This window comes from Empidonax traillii, unplaced genomic scaffold (assembly GCF_003031625.1).
Source record: "Empidonax traillii isolate 1590-97213 ecotype Southwest subspecies unplaced genomic scaffold, ASM303162v1 scaffold56:size2478089, whole genome shotgun sequence".
In the NCBI taxonomy this organism is placed as follows: domain Eukaryota; kingdom Metazoa; phylum Chordata; class Aves; order Passeriformes; family Tyrannidae; genus Empidonax; species Empidonax traillii.
Genome location: NW_020955249.1, coordinates 2,286,045 through 2,307,700, shown reverse-complemented (window position 1 = coordinate 2,307,700; position 21,656 = coordinate 2,286,045). Strand labels below are relative to the sequence as shown.

At 44.9% G+C, this 21,656-nt stretch overlaps 1 protein-coding gene across 4 annotated transcripts in view; it reads left to right on the top strand.

The window, feature by feature from the left end:
* The first annotated feature begins 2,114 nt into the window (after positions 1-2,114).
* Positions 2,115-21,656, top strand: part of PLEKHD1 (pleckstrin homology and coiled-coil domain containing D1) — a 29,462-nt gene continuing 9,920 nt past the window's right edge. The window contains exons 1-7 of one of the 4 annotated variants that reach the window (XM_027879699.1): positions 2,115-3,441; positions 3,551-4,190; positions 11,826-11,919; positions 12,843-12,932; positions 13,460-13,536; positions 18,017-18,108; positions 20,915-20,967. In XM_027879699.1, coding sequence (XP_027735500.1) covers positions 4,042-4,190; positions 11,826-11,919; positions 12,843-12,932; positions 13,460-13,536; positions 18,017-18,108; positions 20,915-20,967 — 555 coding nt within the window. In that variant the 5' untranslated portion in view covers positions 2,115-3,441; positions 3,551-4,041. Of the gene's footprint in view, positions 4,191-11,825; positions 11,920-12,842; positions 12,933-13,459; positions 13,537-18,016; positions 18,109-20,914; positions 20,968-21,656 lie in introns of all 4 variants that reach the window. The other 3 variants (XM_027879700.1, XM_027879701.1, XM_027879702.1) reach the window with 3 other exon arrangements.

Below are 21,656 nucleotides of genomic sequence, written 5' to 3'. Positions count from 1 at the left end.
TTCCTGAAGTGGTGCTATATCCACAGCTAACAGCTGGATTAATATGACTCCTGGGCTATCCAACATGGATCTGTGTGGGTCTGAAAGGCTGGGACCAGTGAAGGGCTTTGGCTGGAAAAGGTGACTAAGACCAAGTAATTCTTACCAAGGGATGATGTCAAATTGGGTTATACATCTGTAAGGGTGATGTCAGATGAGGCTGCAAATCTACAGAGGCACTTGACTTTAGTGCCTGCTTGCTGAGTAACTCTTTTCTTTGAGCTCTGCAGGATAGCTCTGGCTTCCCATCTGACACTGAAAATTCAATCATATGCAAAAGAAACATGCTCTGCCAGTGTTTCACACTGGAAGTGGATTGATGGTGGTTGCTTTTGTTCTATTAAAAATATCCTCTGCACACAGCTGGGCATCTGGGAAGCTAGAGCATCACTTTGAGGAATACACGTGGCATTTTGTCTTCGCAAGAATGATGTATCATAAATGAAACTTGAGCTGGACTTAATTTCTCCATGTTGTTCCAGGTACTTGCTAATACCTCCCATAATTTCTGATGGTTCTCTGAATTGAAAATGGTTATGGAACCTCTCAGAACCTGTAAGAGAAAAAGGAATCCATACTGTAAGGCAAGATCTGAATCTTTCCAACTCCACAGCAGCTCTGATCCAAATCTTAACTTACTAGCCACAACCCAATAAATAGTTTGTTCTTTTCTGCACAATGTGCTATTGTAAGGCTGCCCAGAACATGAAGGTGTAAGTTTTCACTTGAAAAAATAAATACAAGCCTCCTCAGCAGCTGCAGTTAGCCAGTATGTGTATCCTTAAATTGAAAGGGAGCATCTTCCAGCTGGAGGGTGGCCTGTGATGAAGGCACATGGTGTGATTTTTGGGGATGTCCTGTGCAGGGCTAGGATTTGGACTCAATGATCCTTGTAGATCCCTTCCAACTCAGAATATTCTGTGAAGAAGTGTTACTTCTGTATAGCTTGCACTGGTGTCTGCTTCAAAGGTTTTATTTTTAGCAAAATTTTATTGGCTTGATGTGTCGGGAAAATAGAGACAACATATTAGCAAAAAATTCCTATACCGGTGCAACCTGTAACTCCACAGAAAGGCCTTCTAATTAAAGCTCCAGTGCTTTCTCTCTAAGATGTACAGCTGTGTTTCTTTCCCCTGTGAACCATCAAGAGTGAAACAGCCATCTAAAATCTTTATTATTCTGAAACAAAAATATTTCAGAGAAAGTGTGTGAGCCCAGTCTGTATCCCTGGAAGGTACTGTGTATGCAGTGGACCCCACCAAGTAATGGCTTTCTGCCTCTGGTGTTCTCCTTGCATGGCAATTCCACAATCCTCTTCCAGCAATTAATTACTTTCTCATTTTTTCATGACCAATTTAGGCCAATTTGTTTTCTTGCAAGCATCAACCTTTACCAATACATTAGAGGGGAAATAATGCCCAAAATTAGACAGGAGTCAAAATTCCCCTTTTGCTCTCATTTGAACAAGTGAAGTCCTTTCAGTCTCCTGTCATACTGTGGGTTAGCTATACCTGTGACCATCTGGGTTTTATGACACTGTTTTCTTGATCCCAAAATTTCTGACCAGAATAAGTAGGTTTTGCATCTGTCAGAAGTAACACTAAAGAACCTTTAAGCTGACCCTTAGGACATCACTCCTGTTTGTGAGGCGGGTTGCTTAGACCTGTTCTATTGTTCTCTACTCTCCTTTAGACAGGCCCCCATCTTCATTAGATTAGTACAGACATAAAGGAAATGTTAACAGAATGACTGTTAGTACAGATTACAGTGTCCAGACACCAGCAGTTACAAAATGCACCTTGCTGCTATCTACTGCCCTAGCATTGCTGCCTCCTGCCTGTGTTTAACTCTTGGTCACTTGACAAAAGCAACTTGCACTTTCCTTCCCTCAGACCGCTGAGTTTAAAGAACTTGCCGTAACTACTCAGTCCCTTGCTGAGTAGTAAACCCATTCCCTTTCCCCCCAGAGGAAATTTATCTCATTTTTTTGATGTTCAAAGCTAAAAACCTCTTTACTCTCTTGGTCTGTGTAAAGTAAAAATAAGTAAAGAAGTAAAGGATGAAAATCTGCTTTTTCTCACTGTAGGTTACTGTTGCCAGATTTTTGCATCACTGGTGCAGTACAATAGCAGGGGCACTGGATCACCCTTACATGGGAACTCTGGCTTTTCACTACACTCTTGAAGTGATGCCATTGGGGCCAGAATCCTTTTTACTCTTTGCATAACGTAATTCCAGGGCAACTTTTCCCTCTACTCTTCATGAGTAATATTTCCTTCTTGGTGCAGTGTGTGGAATGGTGTCTACAGCATTAATACTTCTCTTCTGCAATGCAGTGTTTTAATCAGGAGTTGGAACTGAGGTGGGACAGAGGCAGTATCTGCTGTTCTCCCCTCTTTTCCACCCTCTGCCTTAGTATCCCTCAGAGATGGGCTTTGCTGCTGCTCAGGACATGTCCTGTCTGGGACCAAAAGTTCAGTCAAAGCCAGGGTGAGAGAAAGTAACAAAGCACTGAGTTTGCTGACTCTCTCATCTAGTGATCAATAGTGACTTTTATCAGGGACCTGCATCTCTAATTTCTCTGATACTGAATGCAGTCTGTGAGCCTGAGGCAGGCTGTCTGCATTTCCTCTATTTAAGATCCTTCCAAGTGCCTCTGACCATATAAAGTTAAGTGAACCTGTGTCTGGTGATGTGATCTAGCCTACACTATGTCCCAAGTTTCTGATCCCTGGGGATGAGAGAGGAGCATGTGTCTGCACTGTGTCACTTCTGAATAGCTGTATTGGGAAGGGCTGACATCCAGCAATTACAGCTTCAAAATCGATACACGGAGGACGGCACAGGTTAAAACAGGAGCAGATGCCTCAGCATCTGTAGCACACATGCCATACAGCATGCATGTGTCTGTACTGGTTATATGATGCACCAAAAACCCAAATGCTTTAGCAGCTATGATTCTTCCACAAATCCTAATCCTGGAGGGGAGGCAGGACGCAGGAAGGACCAATATGATGCTAATGTGCTTTCCTGTGGATGTTACAAAATACAGGGGTTCTTTCAGAGGACTTTGTATCTATGCAAGGAGGAAGGGTTTCAAGGGAGGAATAATGACGAAGGAACCAGATTAAAAAGCTTATTGTGGGAGTACTAAACAGGAGATGAATGTAGACTCACCCGAGCTGTGTGACGTATTTCTCTGTGTTGTGGCCAAGAAGGAGCTGGCACCTAAGAGACAGAGCAGAGACTGTGCTTGCCACATCTCCACGATGCAGCAAGGCATGGAGGCAAACAGAATTTTGTGTTCTAACTTTGGTCAGCAATGGCTCTTTAAGGCTGAGCAAGGCATGCAGCATGGACACTGCCCAGTCCAAACCCAGCAGCCACGTGAACTCTCCCCAGGTGGGCAGTGCCAGGCTGCCACAGCAAAACCTCCCTCCCCTGCCCCGATGGCAGAGGGATTCTGATTGAACTTGCTGGCTCCCACTCACTCTGCCCTCATTTTCCTCAGGACAAATGAGAAGAACCTGTCTCCAAGTGCAAGATTTTGGGAATATGTGTCAGAGATGCCTGACAGTAAAACATCCGTCTTGCCCTAATTTCTACGTGAAGTGCTGCAATGTCGAGTGAAATAACCTTCCAGGCTGGCTCTGGTGCAGAGGTATTTTGGCTTATGTTATTGCTGAGAGCTTTCTTTCTGATGAGCTCTTTCTGCCTCTCTGTGCTTCTGATGTCTGACTCTCTTCACTCTTTTTTTCCCTTGGGCTGGGATGTGTGCTGTTTGTAATGCATCAGGAAGTAATACGCAATGAGGAAACTCTCATCATCTGTGCATCAGGGAGAGAATTACTGACTGAGTGCTGAGCAGTCAAGTTATTGATTCAAACCAAAGCCCAGTCTCTCTGTCTGCTGGGCTGGTTACGTCCTTCTGGTTCATTGCGTTTAATCGGATTCCCTCAGCTGCCACACAGAAGGGGAGAGTTAGAAGCAGATCCATCTATAATGTTCTCTTCAAAATCCAGTTCGGTATCCCCTTCTCCATCCATGGAACAGGCTGATTCAGATGCTCTGGACATCAGCACCAAAGTGCAGCTGTATGGCGTGCTCTGGAAGAGACCCTTCGGGAGGCAGTCGGCCAAATGGTCCAGGAGGTAAGCCACAGTTGCTGAGGGATGCTCGGGTGAAATACTAAGCCTAAGGGTTCTGGGATAAGTTAGAGCCTGAGTGCTTGTCTCTTCAAGTGCAGCTAGCCAGGCAGAGGCTAGGGGTAAAACTGTGGGCATAGCTTCCCTCCTGTTCTGAGTCGGCTTTACACACATGGCACCCCATTGTTCTCCTTTCTTTATCTGTCCAGACCTTGTGCTGTGTGCACTTCAGGGAACAGGGACTAGCTGCCTCCTCTGGATAATTATCTTATGATAGTTGCACAAAAGAGGAAGAGTCCGCTCATATATTTTGCCCCGAAACTGCTTGCCTTTGTTCTTTAGCACTCATTAAAGCTCTGAGTCCTTTGGGTGTGAGATGGCTAGGCTGAACTAACAGTGCCTGTGAGTCTGTATGTGTGTGTGTGTGGTCTGCAGGGGTTTGTGGACCAGCATCAGAACTGCTGTGCTGCCTGATAGTGATGGCACACTTGGAACAGCACATGAACACTTTTCCCTGGGGAGAAAGTGGCACTGAAGTTTCCTCCATATGGTGTTAGAGAGTTGTAAGCTCCTATGTGTTGTCTGTCAGCAGCCAGGAAGTTTGAAGCTGGAAAGCATTTGCTATAACCTTTTACCAAGGACAGAATTATCTTTTATAATACTGAAGTGATAGGTCAGTTTTTAAGTTTAGAGTTGGTGTATTTCTCTGTGCAAATCACTGAATCTCTGGTACTTACCTTTTGTGGGTAAGTACTTACTCTTTGCTGCAGTCTGTAGTGTGGACACAACAATCCATTTCTAAAGCAAATTTTTCTGGTTTTGCTCTGTGTAGTAACCACACTGCTGTCCAATCTAAACCTGTGAAGATGGCATAGCCTAGAAAATAGTTAAACAGTCCTTGGGAAGCAGTTTTATGTTTGTAGCCATCTTTGACCTGTGTGCAGGTTCTATTCCCTTCCTTTCCTCCCCCCAGTGGCCTATTTTCATCCAGGAATGAATTTGTGCTGATGCTCCCTACTCAGTTCCCAAATATTGATATTTAAATGAATTATGTCTGGAAACTAAAGTGTCTGTGTTACGGAAAAGAGGCAGACAGAATTACGGAGGGGAATGTAATTTGCCATGGAGGAGACATTCTTAAAGGGCTTTCTTCCTAATAAAACTTTCTTGCAGGCAAATGGCCCATTTCTGCTCTCTCTGTCATTATTTATTTAGTGCTGCTCTATTCCTAGAAGTCACCCCCATCTTTGGCAAGTGGTAAATATTTCAGTACTAGCAAGTGGGAAGAGATGGGGAGGTGACAGGGATGATATGGAAGATAAGTTGCAAGCACAGCAGCAGAGGGTCCTGGGGGTCAGTGAGAGGTGAACACAGGGAATCTGTGGGGTTTGGAAGGAAGTGGGTTCTGGAGTTAAAAGACTGGGACAGTAGGCACAATATGGTCGGGTGTTTTTTTATCATGGGAGAGACTTGCTTTTAAGTGAAGTACCCTTGCATGTTATTAGAAGTCAATCATTATGTGGGGATAAGGAGCAACTCACCATTCTCCCTACTTATCCCCCCATTCCCAGCAACACATAGCTGGTCAAGGGCTTTTTTTTTTTATTATTAAGGAGAAGAAATGTTTCCCACTCCAGTTAAATAAGGAAAAAAAAATTGACTATTGCTTGATGTAGCTGAGGATCTGATCTCTGAGCAATGTAGGTTTTGCCCTGACATCTTGGACTGGACAACAGTCTTGGTCCCGAGGAAAATCTTTCCAAGATATGGGAGGTAAACCAGCTTGTAAGGGGAGGATGGATCTCATCAGGCCATCAGCCATGAAGACAGGTTTACGTGGCTGTTGGGAGATGCATGAAGTTTGCTGGCTTGATCCCATTCATTTGGCTGTAGCAGCAATGCTTCTGCAGACACTGAGAAGAAAATCATGTGTTTGAGGGAAAGATGGAGTCTGACTAGATTATGGATCAAGGTAAAAAGATCCTGGCATGGTGTGCAGGGCTTTGGTGATTGAAATCCCAAGGCTGGGAATTTTGCAGCAGTAGAGGTTATGCTGGGAAAAGGGAGGTGTAGCAGAGTCTTATTTTAGTCAAATGGCACCTGTTAGGACAGCACAACTTGACATGAGGCAGCTGTCTGGAGCCTTTTCTGTCCTTTCCTTTGCTCACACAATGGTCTGTTCTGAAGCCTAAGTATTTGTGTGCCTGTCACAGCAGGTACTGTCCTAGAGCAGGCTTAGTGCTTCTGCCACTGGGTGGGTGTGCCTGTGTTTATCTGCCAGGGCGGTCATCTGAGCGTGCTGCCTTCCAGGGCTTGATTTTGAGATGCCATTAGCACCGTCCTAGTGCCTATCTCTCCAAGATAAGAAATTCTATCCCTAATGTGAATTTTCTTTCCCTGTAAAGTAATATCCTTCCAACAGAAAAGCAACTATCTTCTCAGTTTACTGATGGTTTTGACCAGTCTAAGCTTGGCTTATTGCTGGAGTGGCTTTGGAAAATCGTATTCTTAGCCCTTGACGTATGGGCCTCTTCCTACCAAACTGCACTCAATTCTTTCTTCCAATGAATAGCAAGCAATTTATTTTCTCCTACTACAACAGTTGTAATTACAAAACTGGTAACGACATCAGCCTGGTGTGGAAACTGGAGTGAAATGTACAATGTGTGTACCTGCCCTGGATGTGACATGAATAGGGAGCTGTAGCTTTCCAGGAAGGAAGTGGCACATTCTTCTCTACTATGAATAATCCCAGTCCCATCTAGAAACGTCAGGCTCTAAACTGTCTGTCACCATGCAGGTGGGAGACTTGGGGGCTCAGTGGGACAGTTCCAGGAAGGGGCATCTGCTTGGTGAATAATCAGAAAAGCAGTGGAACGTGAGAAATTGAAAACAGGAGAGAACAAAACACAAAATATTCCTATATTTCTGCGTAAATCCATCAGGGATGACAGGTTGCTGCTGGAAGGAGGGAAGCATAGCACAGTTAACAGAGAGATTTTATTTTCTCTTGAACCAGTCCTGTCTGTGGCATTGCAAAGCATGCACGTAATCTTATTTTGCACAGTGGCTACCAACAGTCACTGCATGTGGTCGTGGAACAGATGGAAAGGATAATTGTTTAGGAGTGCTTTCTGCTCAAAAAAACCCCCAACCAACCAAACAACAACAACAACAAAAAACCTTGGAAAACACTCAGCCGCCGGGAAGTGTGCGTATGCAGCACAGGGGCAGCAGGAGCTGCCGAGACAGCGCGGCTGCGAGTAAAGCAGACCATGTGGTTCCCTCTCGTCCTTGTAAACTTCCCACTTGGCTGCTTGCTGTCAGGAAGCATACACCTCTTCCCGCTCCCTCTCCGGCTGGACGTTGCTCCAGTGCTGCTGGGCGCTGGGGCAGGAGACAGGTAAGAAAGCGTAAAGTTCCCGGGAGAGGAAGAGTGAGGGACACATACTGCGGAACTCCGAGCTGATATGCTAATAAAGAACGTTTTCCCGTCGGTTTCCTGAGCTGTCCCTAGGGATACAGAACTGAGCTGATCTAGCAACTGGGATTCACTGTCTATGCTCCTGGACTGGTGCCCAGAAAAACACCATTGGAATGAAGGACAAAGGAGACTGCTGCAGTTTTATAGTGTAAATACTTCATGCGGGCCATTGTCACATCAAAAACTTTTACAGAGATTAGCTAATTAATCTCATTAGCCCTCTGTGACACAAAGAGAGCACTTTATTCTCAGAGATCAGGTATCTCTACTTGTCCAATATTGAGCTGTTGTTTCTAATCCTAGTCAGATCATAGCTCTGGCTTTACATCCAAGTTACTCCGACTGTTACTGTTCCTCTGCTATTCCAGTTTAATTACTGGAATTTAATTGTGGTTTCGGTGGTTTCTTAGTGCAGGACCCAGTGGCAGGGATGGGGGCCCCAAAGCAGCTGATGTCATGTGAACGGCTCTTGTATTACTTGTGCTGCATGTGGAGTGTGGGTGGCTGTCTCAGGACTCTTACCTGCCTGTCATCTCGCCACTCTTACCTGCTTGTTCTCCAGGCTCTGCTCTGTTTTTAAGTCACTTCCTCTTTTTGGTTTCTTGTTTGTATTCAAAATCTTCCCCTGCCTTTCCAGCACTCCCTTTTCTTGTGTTCTTATGCTGCCATATCTGTGCCTGCTTTAGATGTCTGTTCAGTGTCTCCAGTCTCCCAGTCACAGTCCTAACTGGGTGTCTCTCCCCATCCTCCCTTGGCCATCTTTCCCCTTTCTGCTCTTGCTCACCTAGCTGCTGCTTAGTCTTCAGCTTGCTCTTGAATCTTATAACTCTCTTCCCTGATTCTTTACTTCATCCCTCTTTTCACTGTGCTGCATCAGTTATCCCTGTATTGTTGTATGGAGACTTTGTCCTGAAGGTCAGTTTAAGTGATGAACTTGGTTGCTTAGGTGTTGCCTTCCAGGTAAGGATAGATGAGGGAATATGAATATGATCTGAACTCTCATTATGTTCACAAACTAACCAGATTTTCAGTGTTTACCTTCATTACTTGCACTTTGTTCTTGTTACTTTGTTCTTATTACTTTTTAAACCCTTCTTTTGTATATTTTCATTCCAAATTTCCCCATCTGTGAGGTCAGGGATCTAAAAGTTCATTAATCTGGGAGAGACATATCAATTCTCAGAGATTTGTGCTGTGTTTTGTTCTTGTTTTTGTTTTGATTTTGGTTTCCACTAGAGCATAATCTATATTATGAGGATTAGCAGCACTGAGCAACAAAAAGTATGTATCAAACTAAAGCCTTGCTTTAACTGGGGGTTAAAATTTAGATTAAAAATCATGGAGTTAAAGATCAGTGTCTTTAACTGTCTTGCCAATGTTTCTTGAGGTTATTCGGACTGAAAAGTGTTGAAAGAGATGAGTAGACTTTCTCCATTTCATATGTGGTGTTGACTTTTATTCCTTAGGTTCATATTTCTGCAAAAAAGTAGCTGATTCCCTCTGACTCACTGGACCAAGCACAGGAGCACTGGCCAGGCAGGATTGTTCTTTTAAGATGTTATTTCTGTATTTATTGTGCACATAAGGTAATATTGCCCTCTAAAAAGATCAAATTCTCCTTGAACTAAGCACTAGAGACAAAACATGAAGATGCAGCTACACATAAGAAAACTTTCTTATAGAACTAATGACCAGAGGTGGAAGGAAAAATGAATCAGGAAGGCACAAGGCTGCTGTTCACAGAAGTGACATGGACAGGAGGAACCAAAAACAAGCCTTGTGTGCTCTGTGGAAGTTCCTCTGATGTCTGCCTTGTCCAGGGTCAGCTCTGAGCCCGCTGCAGAGATCATGGCTGCCTTTGCAAATATATCTGAAAATGCCAGTCCCTGTTTCACATAGAGGTGAGACCTTGATGAACCCACTCTATCAGTAATGTATCCCCCAGAGATACACCCAATGCATCTGCTAAACAGACTGATATCTCAGAGTTGTGTGGACAGCCACCACAGGAAGGGGCACACCTGGCTTTCCCAGCTGAGGGAATGTTAGATGCAGCTTTTCTGGGAGTTGCACTGGAACATGCACCAGTTCGGGCTGGAAGGGAGATGGTCACCCAGGTGAAAGGTGAGTAGTAATTGCTCCTACTCAGATCACCTGCTGGACAGGCTGCACTGTGAACGAGCAACTTTTCAGTCCTCTACCAGCTAAATAAGCTCAGTGCAGAAGAGTGATTTTTGCACTGAGTTGTGCTGTCCCGCTTAAAGTAGTTTTACCAGGCTGTGGTCAGGAACAAGAGGTGAGGTTGGGCAGTCAACCATGATGTTCCCAAAGCATCAAACAAGGAGACAGTGTCCTGCTGAGGAAGCAAGCTGGCTGCTTCTCCCCACCTCTGATGCCAACATGAACAGGTATAGATGAGTGAGCAAGGAGAAGAAAAAATCTGGGACGCAGTAACTGCTGCTGGTGTATGTTTGTATGTTCTGAAGATTTCTGGGTGTAAATATGTTCAGTGACTGTCACTTTAAAACATTTTGGAGAACTTACAAAGTAGGTCCAGGGCTTGAGTTTGCTACAGGCATTCAGAAGTTTAGCTTTGTTCTGAGTTTTTTGGTTGCTCTGAGAGCCCCATGCACTCATATTTCCATGGCATTTGGCAATTTCATCTGTGTTGCCAGAGCCACAGCAGAAGAGCAAGAGATAGAAGCTGATGGAAGAGGTAAAGCTTTCGACCAAGTATAACCATGATAATTATTGTTAATAATTATATATATAATATTATTATCATTATCTACCAGCTTTGACTTCTTTAGTTTTAGGAGCTAAACTGCTAAACCATTGCTGTGCTTATCTGTGCTGTAGGCAGTGCTTGGCTTCATCAGACAGCCCATCCACTTCAGGAGAGGACTGGGATGGGATGGGAGTGTGTAGGCATTAGAACTGTCCATGTGCAGTGTAAAAGGGCATTCTTTAATAATTTTCAACTTACTGCCTTTCGCTTTCTTCTCAGTTCCCTCTTTCTCATGTCAGAAAATATGTACAGAACAATGCAACACATTTTCTTTGTCATTTACTCTTTTGAAACCTCCCTACTAAACTTTTCCTCATTTTTTTATTCAGCTGCTCTTTGGAATTTTTGAGTGCTGCAGAGATTTAGACCAAATTGAAACTAAGTCATATATCTCTCACCTGTACCACTGCCTGCAGAGTAAATGCAACCTCAATTTTTGAAGAGAGGAGGGACTCTCCCAGGGGCATTTTGAAAATCCAAAGAAGTTAAAAGTGGCACTCCTTTAATCATAATTTTGAGGGCATGCTCCAGTAAATTAGAGGCTCAGTTTATAGAAGTTATGATATTTTGTGGCTACTACACAGTGATCATCAGAGCATACCTAAGGCTAACTGAGCAGAGCAAGGCATATTGGCTAATCGAGCAGAACAGGGCATATTTTAACATTACACATAGGAGAAAAAAATTCCATTTCCTTTGTAGTCATGAAGGTCAATGACAGAAGACTTTGCCAGGAGCTCTGCTTCAAAATATCTCTAAAATTTATTTCTGGTCCTGAGTGCTCTGGTGGCCATTTTTTTGCCTTAAGAGTCGCTTGTAGATGTTAGCCCGTGACTTTCCCTGCCATATGACTCAGTCTTAGAGTGGAAACACTTCCCTTCTGTCTTATTAGCAGATGGGAGGAAAGAGGGTGGCAGGGAGCAGATTGCAAAAATAACCATTTAGTTGGTCTTAGCCCATGTGTGAGACCCTTAAAAAAAAAAAAAGAGCAGCTCTCTTCCAGTAGGTTGAATCCAACCTACATGGGCTAGATAGAGCGCAAACAGCTAGAGGTGCCAAAGGTCTTTGGTCCTGTCTTGGACAAAGAGTGTTGTGAGTAAATGGTGCTATGATTTGCCTTCAACACTGGTGTGCGTGTGCTGTGGTGGTAAACTGTAAGCACAAAGGACTTAAACTTGACACTTGGTGTTAAGCTTGGTGATGCTTGGTGTTCTTGACTATGAGCACTAGTGAGGCACCTCACCTTAGACTCAGATGGAACTAGTTAACTGTTCTGCTCAGAAAGCAGCTTAATTAGATGGAGATTTTCTCATTCTGTGAACCACAACCTCTGTTCTAGCAAAATTTATTTCCTTTCTCTGTCTTAAAGATTCTTCATAATTAAGGAAAGTTTTCTGCTTTACTATGCTGAGAGTGAGAAGAAGAGTTTTGAAAGCAATAAATACTTCAATATCCACCCCAAGGTGAGCAGTGTTTGCACAGGGAAGGGGTTATTCTGTTTCTGTCTCCCCCCTCTCCTTCCTCCATGGGTCCAGAACGTGAAGAATAGGTAAGTCACAGACTTCTCACAGATCAAGGTAAGCCTCAAAAAAGAAAGAATCATGTCATTGACTTTTCAAGATACTTAATGATTCAGCAGTTACATGACTTTAAGGTATTTTTTACCTAACAGTAGATGTACCCTCTCATTTTCATGATCTCCTAAACAACTAATCTTCTGGCTGTAAAAATACTGCCAAAAGCTGACAGCTTTGTTTGCTGCTTGTTCCTAACCTATACTTGCACTCATTAGCATCTGATCACCCACACGTCTTCAGTTCTTAGGAGTGGCCTCCACAGCTCCACTACCCGGAGATCTCACACAGGGATGCTGTGCTCTGAGTCTGCTTTTGTCCTGTGTAGTCACTGGAGGCTGATGAGGCACACATGCTTCCACAGGTGCTGATTTCACTCATCCTGGTTAGTAGCAGCCAGCTGCCCATCCACCCACACACAGCATGTGTGGGATGTTGACCTACTGGTGGTGGCTGTAATGGATGCACAGCCTCTCTCATGATACCCCACTGTGAACCTGCAACATTCACCTCTACTGGAGATCCCCTCCTCCTTGATAGCAGAGTTCCTGCTTCCATGTTCTTGCTAGCAGCCTTCTCTCTGTGACGAATGCAGGACTGCCATCTTTACCCCCTTTCAGATACCAGCTGGGGGGTTTCCTTGTGGTGGTGGGAGTCCCTCTGCTTTTCAGGAACTGTGTGTGTTGCCCTTCCAGGAGTAGCCAAGGAAGGGCAGGGCCTCCCAAGTGACCAAGGGTGAAAGTTCAGCTCCTGGTTAGTTAGTAGTTATACTTGATTCTACTGACTGATCGGAGTGCTCTGGTTTATCCTAGGGCGTCATACCCCTGGGAGGCTGCATCGTGGAGCCCAAAGAAGAGGCCAACATGCCTTATGCCATAAAAATCTCTCATGAAGACTTCCATGTAAGTAGATTTCTTTTCTTCTAAAAAAACCCCAGACACCACAAAACATGTTAATGCTGATGAGCAGAGCTGGACTGGCAGTCTTTTCCATCCCCACCAAGATATGCCCCCCCCCCCTCTCTGGGCAGACTATCTTGAGAGAGAGGGTGGCTTAGCATCCCAAGTCCCCTCAAGTTTTTATTGCTGCCACTTTCACAACCAACAAGAAAACTTGCACTTTTTGACACCAGGTTTGATGGTACTAGCAGACCAGTAGACAGATACTTGGGAGCCCTAGAGCTCTTGTTCCCCTTTAATTTTCTTCCTATCATGACTGTTTGCCCTATGCACACTTTCCAACGTGTGGCAGACCTGGGTCATATTTGCTACCATGCGATGCTTCCTATGGAGGTGGAAGACTGTGGTGGGCTTTCCTCCCTCCACTGCGGTGCTGGCTGTGTTCAGTTCATGCCCTGAGTGCACAGAGGTGCATAAGGCACCAGCCTCTCTAATCTGGGTTTTTTCTCCCCTCCCCTCCCCTCTTCCAGGGTAACATTGTTCTAGCAGCTGAATCAGAGTTTGAGCAGGCTCAGTGGCTGGAGATGCTACAGGAGTCTGGAAAAGTGTAAGCTTCTTTCAATTCCTTGTTCAGTTTGATCTGCTCTGTAGATGTGTAAAGGAGAAAGAGGAAGAAGCCTGACTAGAAGGGCTATGGGAAGTCAGACAAGCTCCTCAAAACCAGTAAGAGCTTCACTTGTCTCCTGGACCTATTCTTTCCCTAAATGGGAATGCTCTAAAACTGACACAAAGCTTCCCACCTTGGTATGCAGTGTGGTGTACAGTATGGCTCTTTGCTCCCAGCCCCAGGCTGTCATCTGGCAAATGCTGAGGTGCTGAGTGCCCTCTGCTGTCCCTCTCTCTCCCTCACCTCTGAAAGGTGGAACCTGGGCTGAATGGGAGCCCTCCTAGTCCATTCTGTGTGCGTAGCAGGGTCTGAGCGTGTGACAAAGGTGGGGGTCAGAAAACCTCTCTGTAAGAATTTGAGGTAGAGTAAGAGCAGAATAGGAAAGGCATGAAGCTTGTGAGCAGCTGTCCATGTGGCTCTACATCCTGCTAGGGGCAAGGACCTCACCAGCACAGTACTGGTCATGACAAGGTGTCAGTAACAGCCCTGAAGAAATTGTGTGTCCTTAGGGTGTGCATCCGTTCTGCTCAGATCTCAGGGTGCTCAGGCCACACAGCAGCAGCATTTGGCCTCACAAGACAGTTTAATTCTGAAATGCAGAGGCAGGTTAAGTCCCAGGAGAGGAGGTGTTAGCAAAGCATTTCCAACCCGCCTACAGGGGTGAGAGGGTTTGACTGCTATATGCATACAGTACTGAGCTCACAGTCTGCTGAGAATGCTGGAGAGAGATTTGCAGGTTGTGGGCCTCCATTTCTGCAATCCCTCAGCACCCAGGAGCTTGGCAGTGCAAGGAGCAGCTGTCTTGCAAAACCAGAGCAGGCTCCTTCTAAATCTCAGCGGGTGCAGAAGATGTAACACTGAAACAGGGATTTGACTTTCCCAAACCAGGTATGGAAACTTCTCGAGTCTGTAGAGCAGAGCCTACTCCTCACCCATGAGGCTTAAAGCAATGAGCACTTTGCTCTGCCCTTCCTGGCTGCATTACGACGTGTGTATGTGATGTCTTGTCACTATAGGGACAAAAGATGTTCTATTTGTAATGCCAGTGTGTACATGGTAAAGGCAGTGTCTCAGTTAATTTCAATGTTGTGAGGCTCAAAATATTAGTTTGTAATTATTGGGGAACCCAGTGTTATGGTGGATCAGCACAAGCCAAGCTCTGTACTGCTGCAGTGTGCCTGGCTTGGGTGCTGGGGCAAGCTGTTACCTCGATAGTAGTGTATGAACTGCAACACAAAGCTGTCCATTAGTTTCCTGGGAGTAGGAGTCCCATAGGACATAAGACCCAAGGCAGAAGTCTGTCACCCACTCAGCACTAGCAGACTTGGCCACTGCAGGGAAGAAGAGGCACAGATTTAGCCCTTAAGCAATCTGGAGTTTGTTATTCAGTTAGCACAGGCCTGCATTTCCCTTCAATGTTAATTGCCAAGGGCAATTCGTGTTTCAGGTGTGTACGGGAGGGAAGGAGCGTGGCAACAGAGCTCCAGAGGCATGCTTACAAGCAAGCCCTGCACGGCTGCATATGTCGGAGACCCAGCCTTTTCTCTATTCCTTGCTTCGATATTCCAGCAGTAGTGTTTAAAACAGAAGCCAGATAGTGGCTGCTATCATGTAGCAGACTACCCGCACCTAGCTGAAAATCTGCATCAGACACCTTCTTCCCTCCCCTCTCTGCTTCTGTTCTTGTATCAGAGGAGAGCAGTGCAGCTCCAGTGCCAGCTTCACCTGTGCTGAGGATAGCCTGCATGTCACGAAAAGCACAGGTTATGTGGCTTATGCTAGCAGGGTCAAGCGGCAGCCAGAAAGGCCAGCATGGGCCAGTAAATTGATCTGCAATGAACAGGAAAGCCAAAAGGATACAGATCAAATATTCTAGACAACCTGTTATAGTGCCATGTTGTTCCTAGACGGAGATTGCACTGCCGGTGGCACTGCAGCACTTAGTTGTAATCATCCTGTAGTCTCCCTTATTATTTAAAACCAACTAAAGGAACAAAAAAACCTCGCACAAACATCCTCAAAAAAATCCCTAAAACAGATTACGTAGAGTGAGATACAGAAATAGGGAAAATAGGAAGAAAGAAACCCAATCTGGAAATGTTTTCTATCCTCTCTCCTTTGTGTCAGATTTGTCTGCTGTCTCTTTACATCTTGGTTGGGTGGGGGGGTGTGTACCTGCACAACTGCTTATTGCCTCCACTGTCGTAGTCTGCTCAGTGAAATCTTCAGCTCTTCATTCCTTTCCAAGCCTCATAGTTTGATAGGGAAATGGCTTATTCAGTGCAGAGAAGAACTGATGGTCTCTCCACCCTTCTAACGTGTTGTGGCTTGGACTTACCACACTTGCCAGATCTCGAAAGCTTTTTGGAAATGCACAAAGCCCTGACTCCTAGACCACCAGGCTCTCTTCCCACCCAAAGAGGCTTTTTCTTCTGCTAGTTAGGGAGAGAGGTGCACGTAACACTCTCTCTCTCCACAGCTCACTCCACTGAGCATTTCCTGAATTTGTTAAAAGTAAACTTTGTGGGCAATGGAGGCAGCAAAAGTAACATGGAACATATGTCCTGTGGACCATGAAGTGCTAAGTGTCTCCAAAAACTGGTTGTGGCTGCTCCCAAGAAAGGTAAAATGCAGGCAAAACTAGAGAGGTGTTCCCAGTGCTGCAAAAGGACTGGAACAGACAGTGATTGAGGTGTATAATAAATGCAGATAACTATACAGCTTCGGGGTTTTTTTCTCTTAGTAACCTTTGAGTTACAGACAGAGACACATCTTGTTAGGCTGGGGAAGGGAAGGGGCCCTGGAAACATGAATCTAATAAATAGACACCTTAAAGGCTACAGCTGTTTTGAAACCCTCCATGTAATCATATGATAAACTCTGCTGTCCCCCCCACTCCCCTCTTGAGCTGTTTTGCTGTTGGCTTCTCTGGGATGAGATTGATTCTGTGTGAGAGAAGGTTAGTGAAAAAACACATTCACACCCACACGTTCTCACTCAAGGTGAAGATGTCTACCTGTGGGCAAAACAGCACCTTTTTAATTAGTGTTCTAATTTCCTCTGCACTTTAGAATGATCCTCATTAGCTGAAAAGAGGCACAGCTATCTGCAAGGAGCACAAGGCAGTGCGTGGGCTGCTGGAGCCGTGAGCTGCCTGGTCCCTGGGGTGGCGCGTGTTTAATTTATTTGTCTGTTTTTTGTAAGAGACAAAGTACAGGTTGCCTTGAAATTGTTTTATAAAAGATTGCCAACTTAATGGTTTCCAAAAAGCTACAATTCCAAATGGTTCACAAAGAGGCTTGGTACAGGAAGGCTCACAGATATTTAATATTAATAAGCTCCCTCAGGATTTAATAAAGATGGCAGAATTTCTGGGCAGCAATTGCTGTTCCTGTATGTACATCTATATAAATATATTAGAATCAATTTGAAATATGTTTTAATGTTATGCATTTTATGTGTGTTGATTTTTTTTTTCCTAATGAAACACCAATAGAAGTGAGCAGCAAGCTCCATTGCTGGTTCTGTTTTTGATTTGTTTCTCCTTGGTATTTAATATCTGTGTTAAAGCCTATCCAGTCCATCAACTCAGTCAGTAATGGGCATCTGCTCCACAGGCCTTTCTTGTAGCTTAGTTTCATAAAGTCTTTAAGTGACTTGAGATCCTCCGGCCAGTGGTCCTACAGTAACACAAGGTGCTCTTTGAATATGCTTGCTTCCTTTAACGTTCCCTACTTGCCAGCATCTAGTCTGGCTTTTATCTCTGGTTCTTCTTTGTTTTCACGGGAAGAGGCACTTAACTCACAGTGTAGGGCCAGACACCAAGTCCTAGTGGCTTATAAGTAGCAGAGGAGGGATTGGTTGGTTCCAGGGTGGATGGTGGATATTGGAAAGACTGAAGATAGAAGGCTATGGGAAGAATTCAATAAATGGTTAATGTTTGAAGGGGAAGAGTAACTATAACAGCAAAATACTGGAAAGATTGTAGAAGACAATGTTGTTAGCAGGGGGAAGTTATTTGAGTTAAAAGCTAAAATCTGGTCCTAAAGTCTGTCAGGATCATTTTAAAGGGTTCCAGATACATCCTGTTTCAGTTGGAGGCTGTGGATGTGCTGAATTGGTCTGGAGAGTCCTTAAGCTTAAGATCAGTGTAGAAATCTCTAAAAGACTGGAAAATAACATTTGAATAGTTGTGAGGTGTTAACATACAGCTTATGTATTAAAAAAGAAAAAAATATCACTCAGTGTCAGGGAAATTTCTCCATTTCATTTGTGGAGAAAAATTTAAAGAATCACTGTCTCAAATGATGAAAGTCTGCATGTTTAAATTGCTTGGTAGTTAGCTAGGCTGGGACCCCTGTCTCGGTCTGTAGGACCCTTAGCTCCTTTACATTGCCTGTTTTGTGTCTGCTTTCCCTAGGACTTGGAAGAATGCCCAGCTGGGAGAGGCTATGATTGAGAGCCTGGAAGCCCAAGGACTGCAGCTGGCCAAGGAGAAACAGGAGTATTTAGGTAAGAAACTCTTACTTCCAAAAGCCATAAACCCCAAAATAGCTACTTTGCTTTTTCTAGAGTTGACAGCGTGGTCAAGCCAAGCAGCTACAGATTTTTACTGTTGACTGTTACTGGGTGAAACTTTTGAGTAGTCAGCAGCTGAAACTCAGGTTTGAAGGGAGTCAAAACATGCAAAGGTTAAGGTAGGATTTGGACATCTGTTTGGAGTGTGAAAACAAGAATGTGCTTTGGCCAACATGCTGCAGTCCTGGCTGGTCTCATGGCTGGTCTATACAAGTGTTTACTGAGATATTTGGATGTGTTGGTTTCAGCTGCTTACCAGGCAAACAGCCTGTCTCCCTAAATCACACAGGACTGATACTTCTGAGGTTGATCACAGCTTTTCATGCATGAGTTTTCTTCAACTAGCTGGAGGATTTTTGGTCTTACTCTATTTGAACTTTGTGTTTGCTCACACTGTTCGTGTTGGAAGTGGGAGCATTTACATGGGCTTGTTTGAGGTGTCTGATGGCAGTGGATAATTTGTCAGTGCTCTCTCCATGGACAGTGGAGAGAGAACAGTTTGTCCAGATGAACACAGAACAGTTTAGGTGGAAAGGCACTTCTGTAGGTTGTCTAGTCCAATCCCCTTCCAGACTCTGGATGGCAATACCTTGGATGCTCTGACTGCCTTGGGAGGTCCAACTGTCTCTTTGCTGCATCACCTATAGCAAGAGTCAAGGGAGTCGCCGTTTTAACCCAGATGCCCTCCATGTCAGAGCATTCTAAGAGCCCTTCTGATCTGAGGGCTGCTGGTCACATGTGTGGGCCCAGTGAGTTGTCTGGACAGTCATCTGCTTTAAACAAGCTGGCAGCAATTTGAGTGCTTCAGGTAAGTGATGCCTTGAGCAGGGGCTCATAGTGTCTACTCCTAATCACCAAGCTACCAAAGGAATCTTGAAGAGCTTTTTGTACTTTTGCATCCATGATGATCAGGGGTGATCTCAGTAGATGGTCTCACATGCAACAGTGATCATAATTCAAGTGTCAAGGGATATTCATTCTGGCCATCTAAGCTCCATTCACACATGTTAGGTGATGGATGGGCTCATATGTGAGGCAGGGAGGGAGAAGGGGCTCCACATCTGACAAAGGGATAATGGGGAGTGCTGAAAGGAGGACCTGGAGGGACAGGAACAGGAGGAAGATTAGAAACAGGAAAACTTTGTCAAAACGTTATTTTACAATCACCAGAGCAGACTAAAGAGCCTAAAAGACTGAAGAGATCCTTAGTACGATAAAAGGTGATGGAGGAATAGAAGAATACACATTCTGTGGCAAACAGGAGATATTTGGAATATAAAATATATATTTCACTGGGTTCTTTGGTCCGTGACAGGAACATTCAGAGCTGGTCAATTGTCACAACTGGTTACTTTCTTTTGACAGCAACTGTCTATTTCTATATAACTGCTGAGGCTTCTGCCTCATTAGCCTTACCTTCAGTGATCTGTGTCCATCCTGTAGTTAAACTTTGAGGTCAGACACTGTTCCTGGCAGCAGATCAAGGTTCTTTGGAGGAAGTAAACACTGCTTGAGGGAATTCCCTGAATCCACACTGAGTGGATCCCACCTTCTTCCCACCTAGTTAGGATCCAGGTTTCACTCTCAGACATGGACTTTATAGAGGGCCATCAAGTCCAGGGGTTGGGTCCCCCAGGAGGGGCAGAAGGGGGGTTGTGGAAGAGCCTCTGTGTAATTACAGTGAATCTGTGCTGGGTCCTGGCCAGGAGAAAGAGGTCAAGAGGGGAAAGAAAAGGCGGCAGTGGTGCTCAGCAGAGCTCTAGTAATGTAACACTATTTCTCTGGCAGCAAGAGTCCTGCTGTGGGCAGGAGGTGAAGTCTGCGTTCCTCCTAGCAGTAGTAATCCTGCCAGCAGTAGCAGTCATCAGGTATCTAGTACCAGGGAAACCAGTAGCGTCCCACTCACCTGATATGCGGAAAACTTAATGTAAAAGTGCTACAGTGAATGTGCCCTGCTCACAGGGCAGCTTGGTGGCAGAGCTGAGAGCTAAACCTTAGGCTTAACTGTGAGGAGTGTGTTTCTGTCTATCTTCCTGGAAGTGTGGCCGAGAGCTGCCTGAGGGAGAGCCTCTGAGGTCAGGGCATTGCACAGCGTCAGGCTGCAGGGTAAGGAGCAGAGCAGGGCCTCTGGTGGGTGTGTGTCTTCGGTAGACAAGCGCAACTGATGTTGAGGGGAACTGCTCGGTACAGCAAAGATTTTGTGGCTAGGTTTAGGAGACTGATTTCTGGGCTTGGCTGGGACACCCCAAAGTGACAATAGGGAGCTGGCAGTGATGCCCAGAGGGCTAAGGAGTAAGGAGAGGATGATGTGCTAGGCAGGCAGGTGGGGATGAGGCACTGAGCTGCAGGAGAACTGACTGCTGGTACATGGTGTGTGACCCTGTGCACTCACTTAACCCTTCTCTGCCTTTGTTTCCTCATCTGTGAAACAGAGATAAGAATATTTTCCTGACTCAGCTAGAGGACAGTGGAGGTTAGTGAATTAATGTTCTTCAAGAACATTGCTGTGTGCTCCTTCTAAGGTTTCTTCTCAATGTGGTTGTTTAGTTTATTCAGTTGTTTGGCAGGAGGGAAGTTACAGAACATCCCATTAAGTGCCGTCTTAGACTTGGGAGCCTCCCAGACAGATGCACACAAAGGAATAGGGAATGCTTCAGAAAGTCAGTATTTCGTGTTTGTAAATATCCCCAGGATATAAAATGCTTTTCTCTATGCTTGGCCTTTGTTTGTGTGCTTGCAGATAAGCTAATGGAGGAAACAGAAGAGCTATGTCTGCAAAGGGAGCAAAAAGAGGTGAGTGTTCATGCCAAGCCTATTTCCTTTAACTTCCATATGGCAGGCCTGGGATTCTGAGAGTCGTTGGTTGGAAGGCATGACAGGGTTAAGGGACAGAGGCTTGTGGAGCCACAAGGGTCTCCAGCCAAGCTCTAGATCCTGTGGATGAAGAGAGAAATAAGACCTGTCATGAGATGGGTCTTGGAGGTGTATCCCTGCTCCCTTTCTGTGTTACTTTCCACGCAGTGTGCTTGTGATTACATCTCCAAGAGGATCAGGGAGGAAAATGGAATGAAATTCATATTCACTGGTTTGAATTACACAATTGTTATTTGGCAGTGAAGACTGTGGCAATCAAGACCTGTCTCCACAGTTAGAAAGCAAGTAAACAGACATGGTTCTAGCGTAGTTTCTCTAGTGTAGAAAAACAAGGAGCAGGAAAAGCAATGTGGTTTGTTTTTTTGACACACCAGAGATGGGGAAAATAATAAATATTGCACTAGAGAAAAATCATGAGAGCACTCCCTTAGAGGCGACAATTATACCTTAATTTATCTGAGAATCATAGAATGGTCTGGGTTGGAAGGGGCCTTAAAGATCACCTAGTTCCAGCCTCTCTGCCATGACCAGGGACATCTTTCACTAAACCAGGTTGCTTTGCCAAGTTTTTAATTGTTTTCCAAACTATTCCTAACTTATATTTGCTT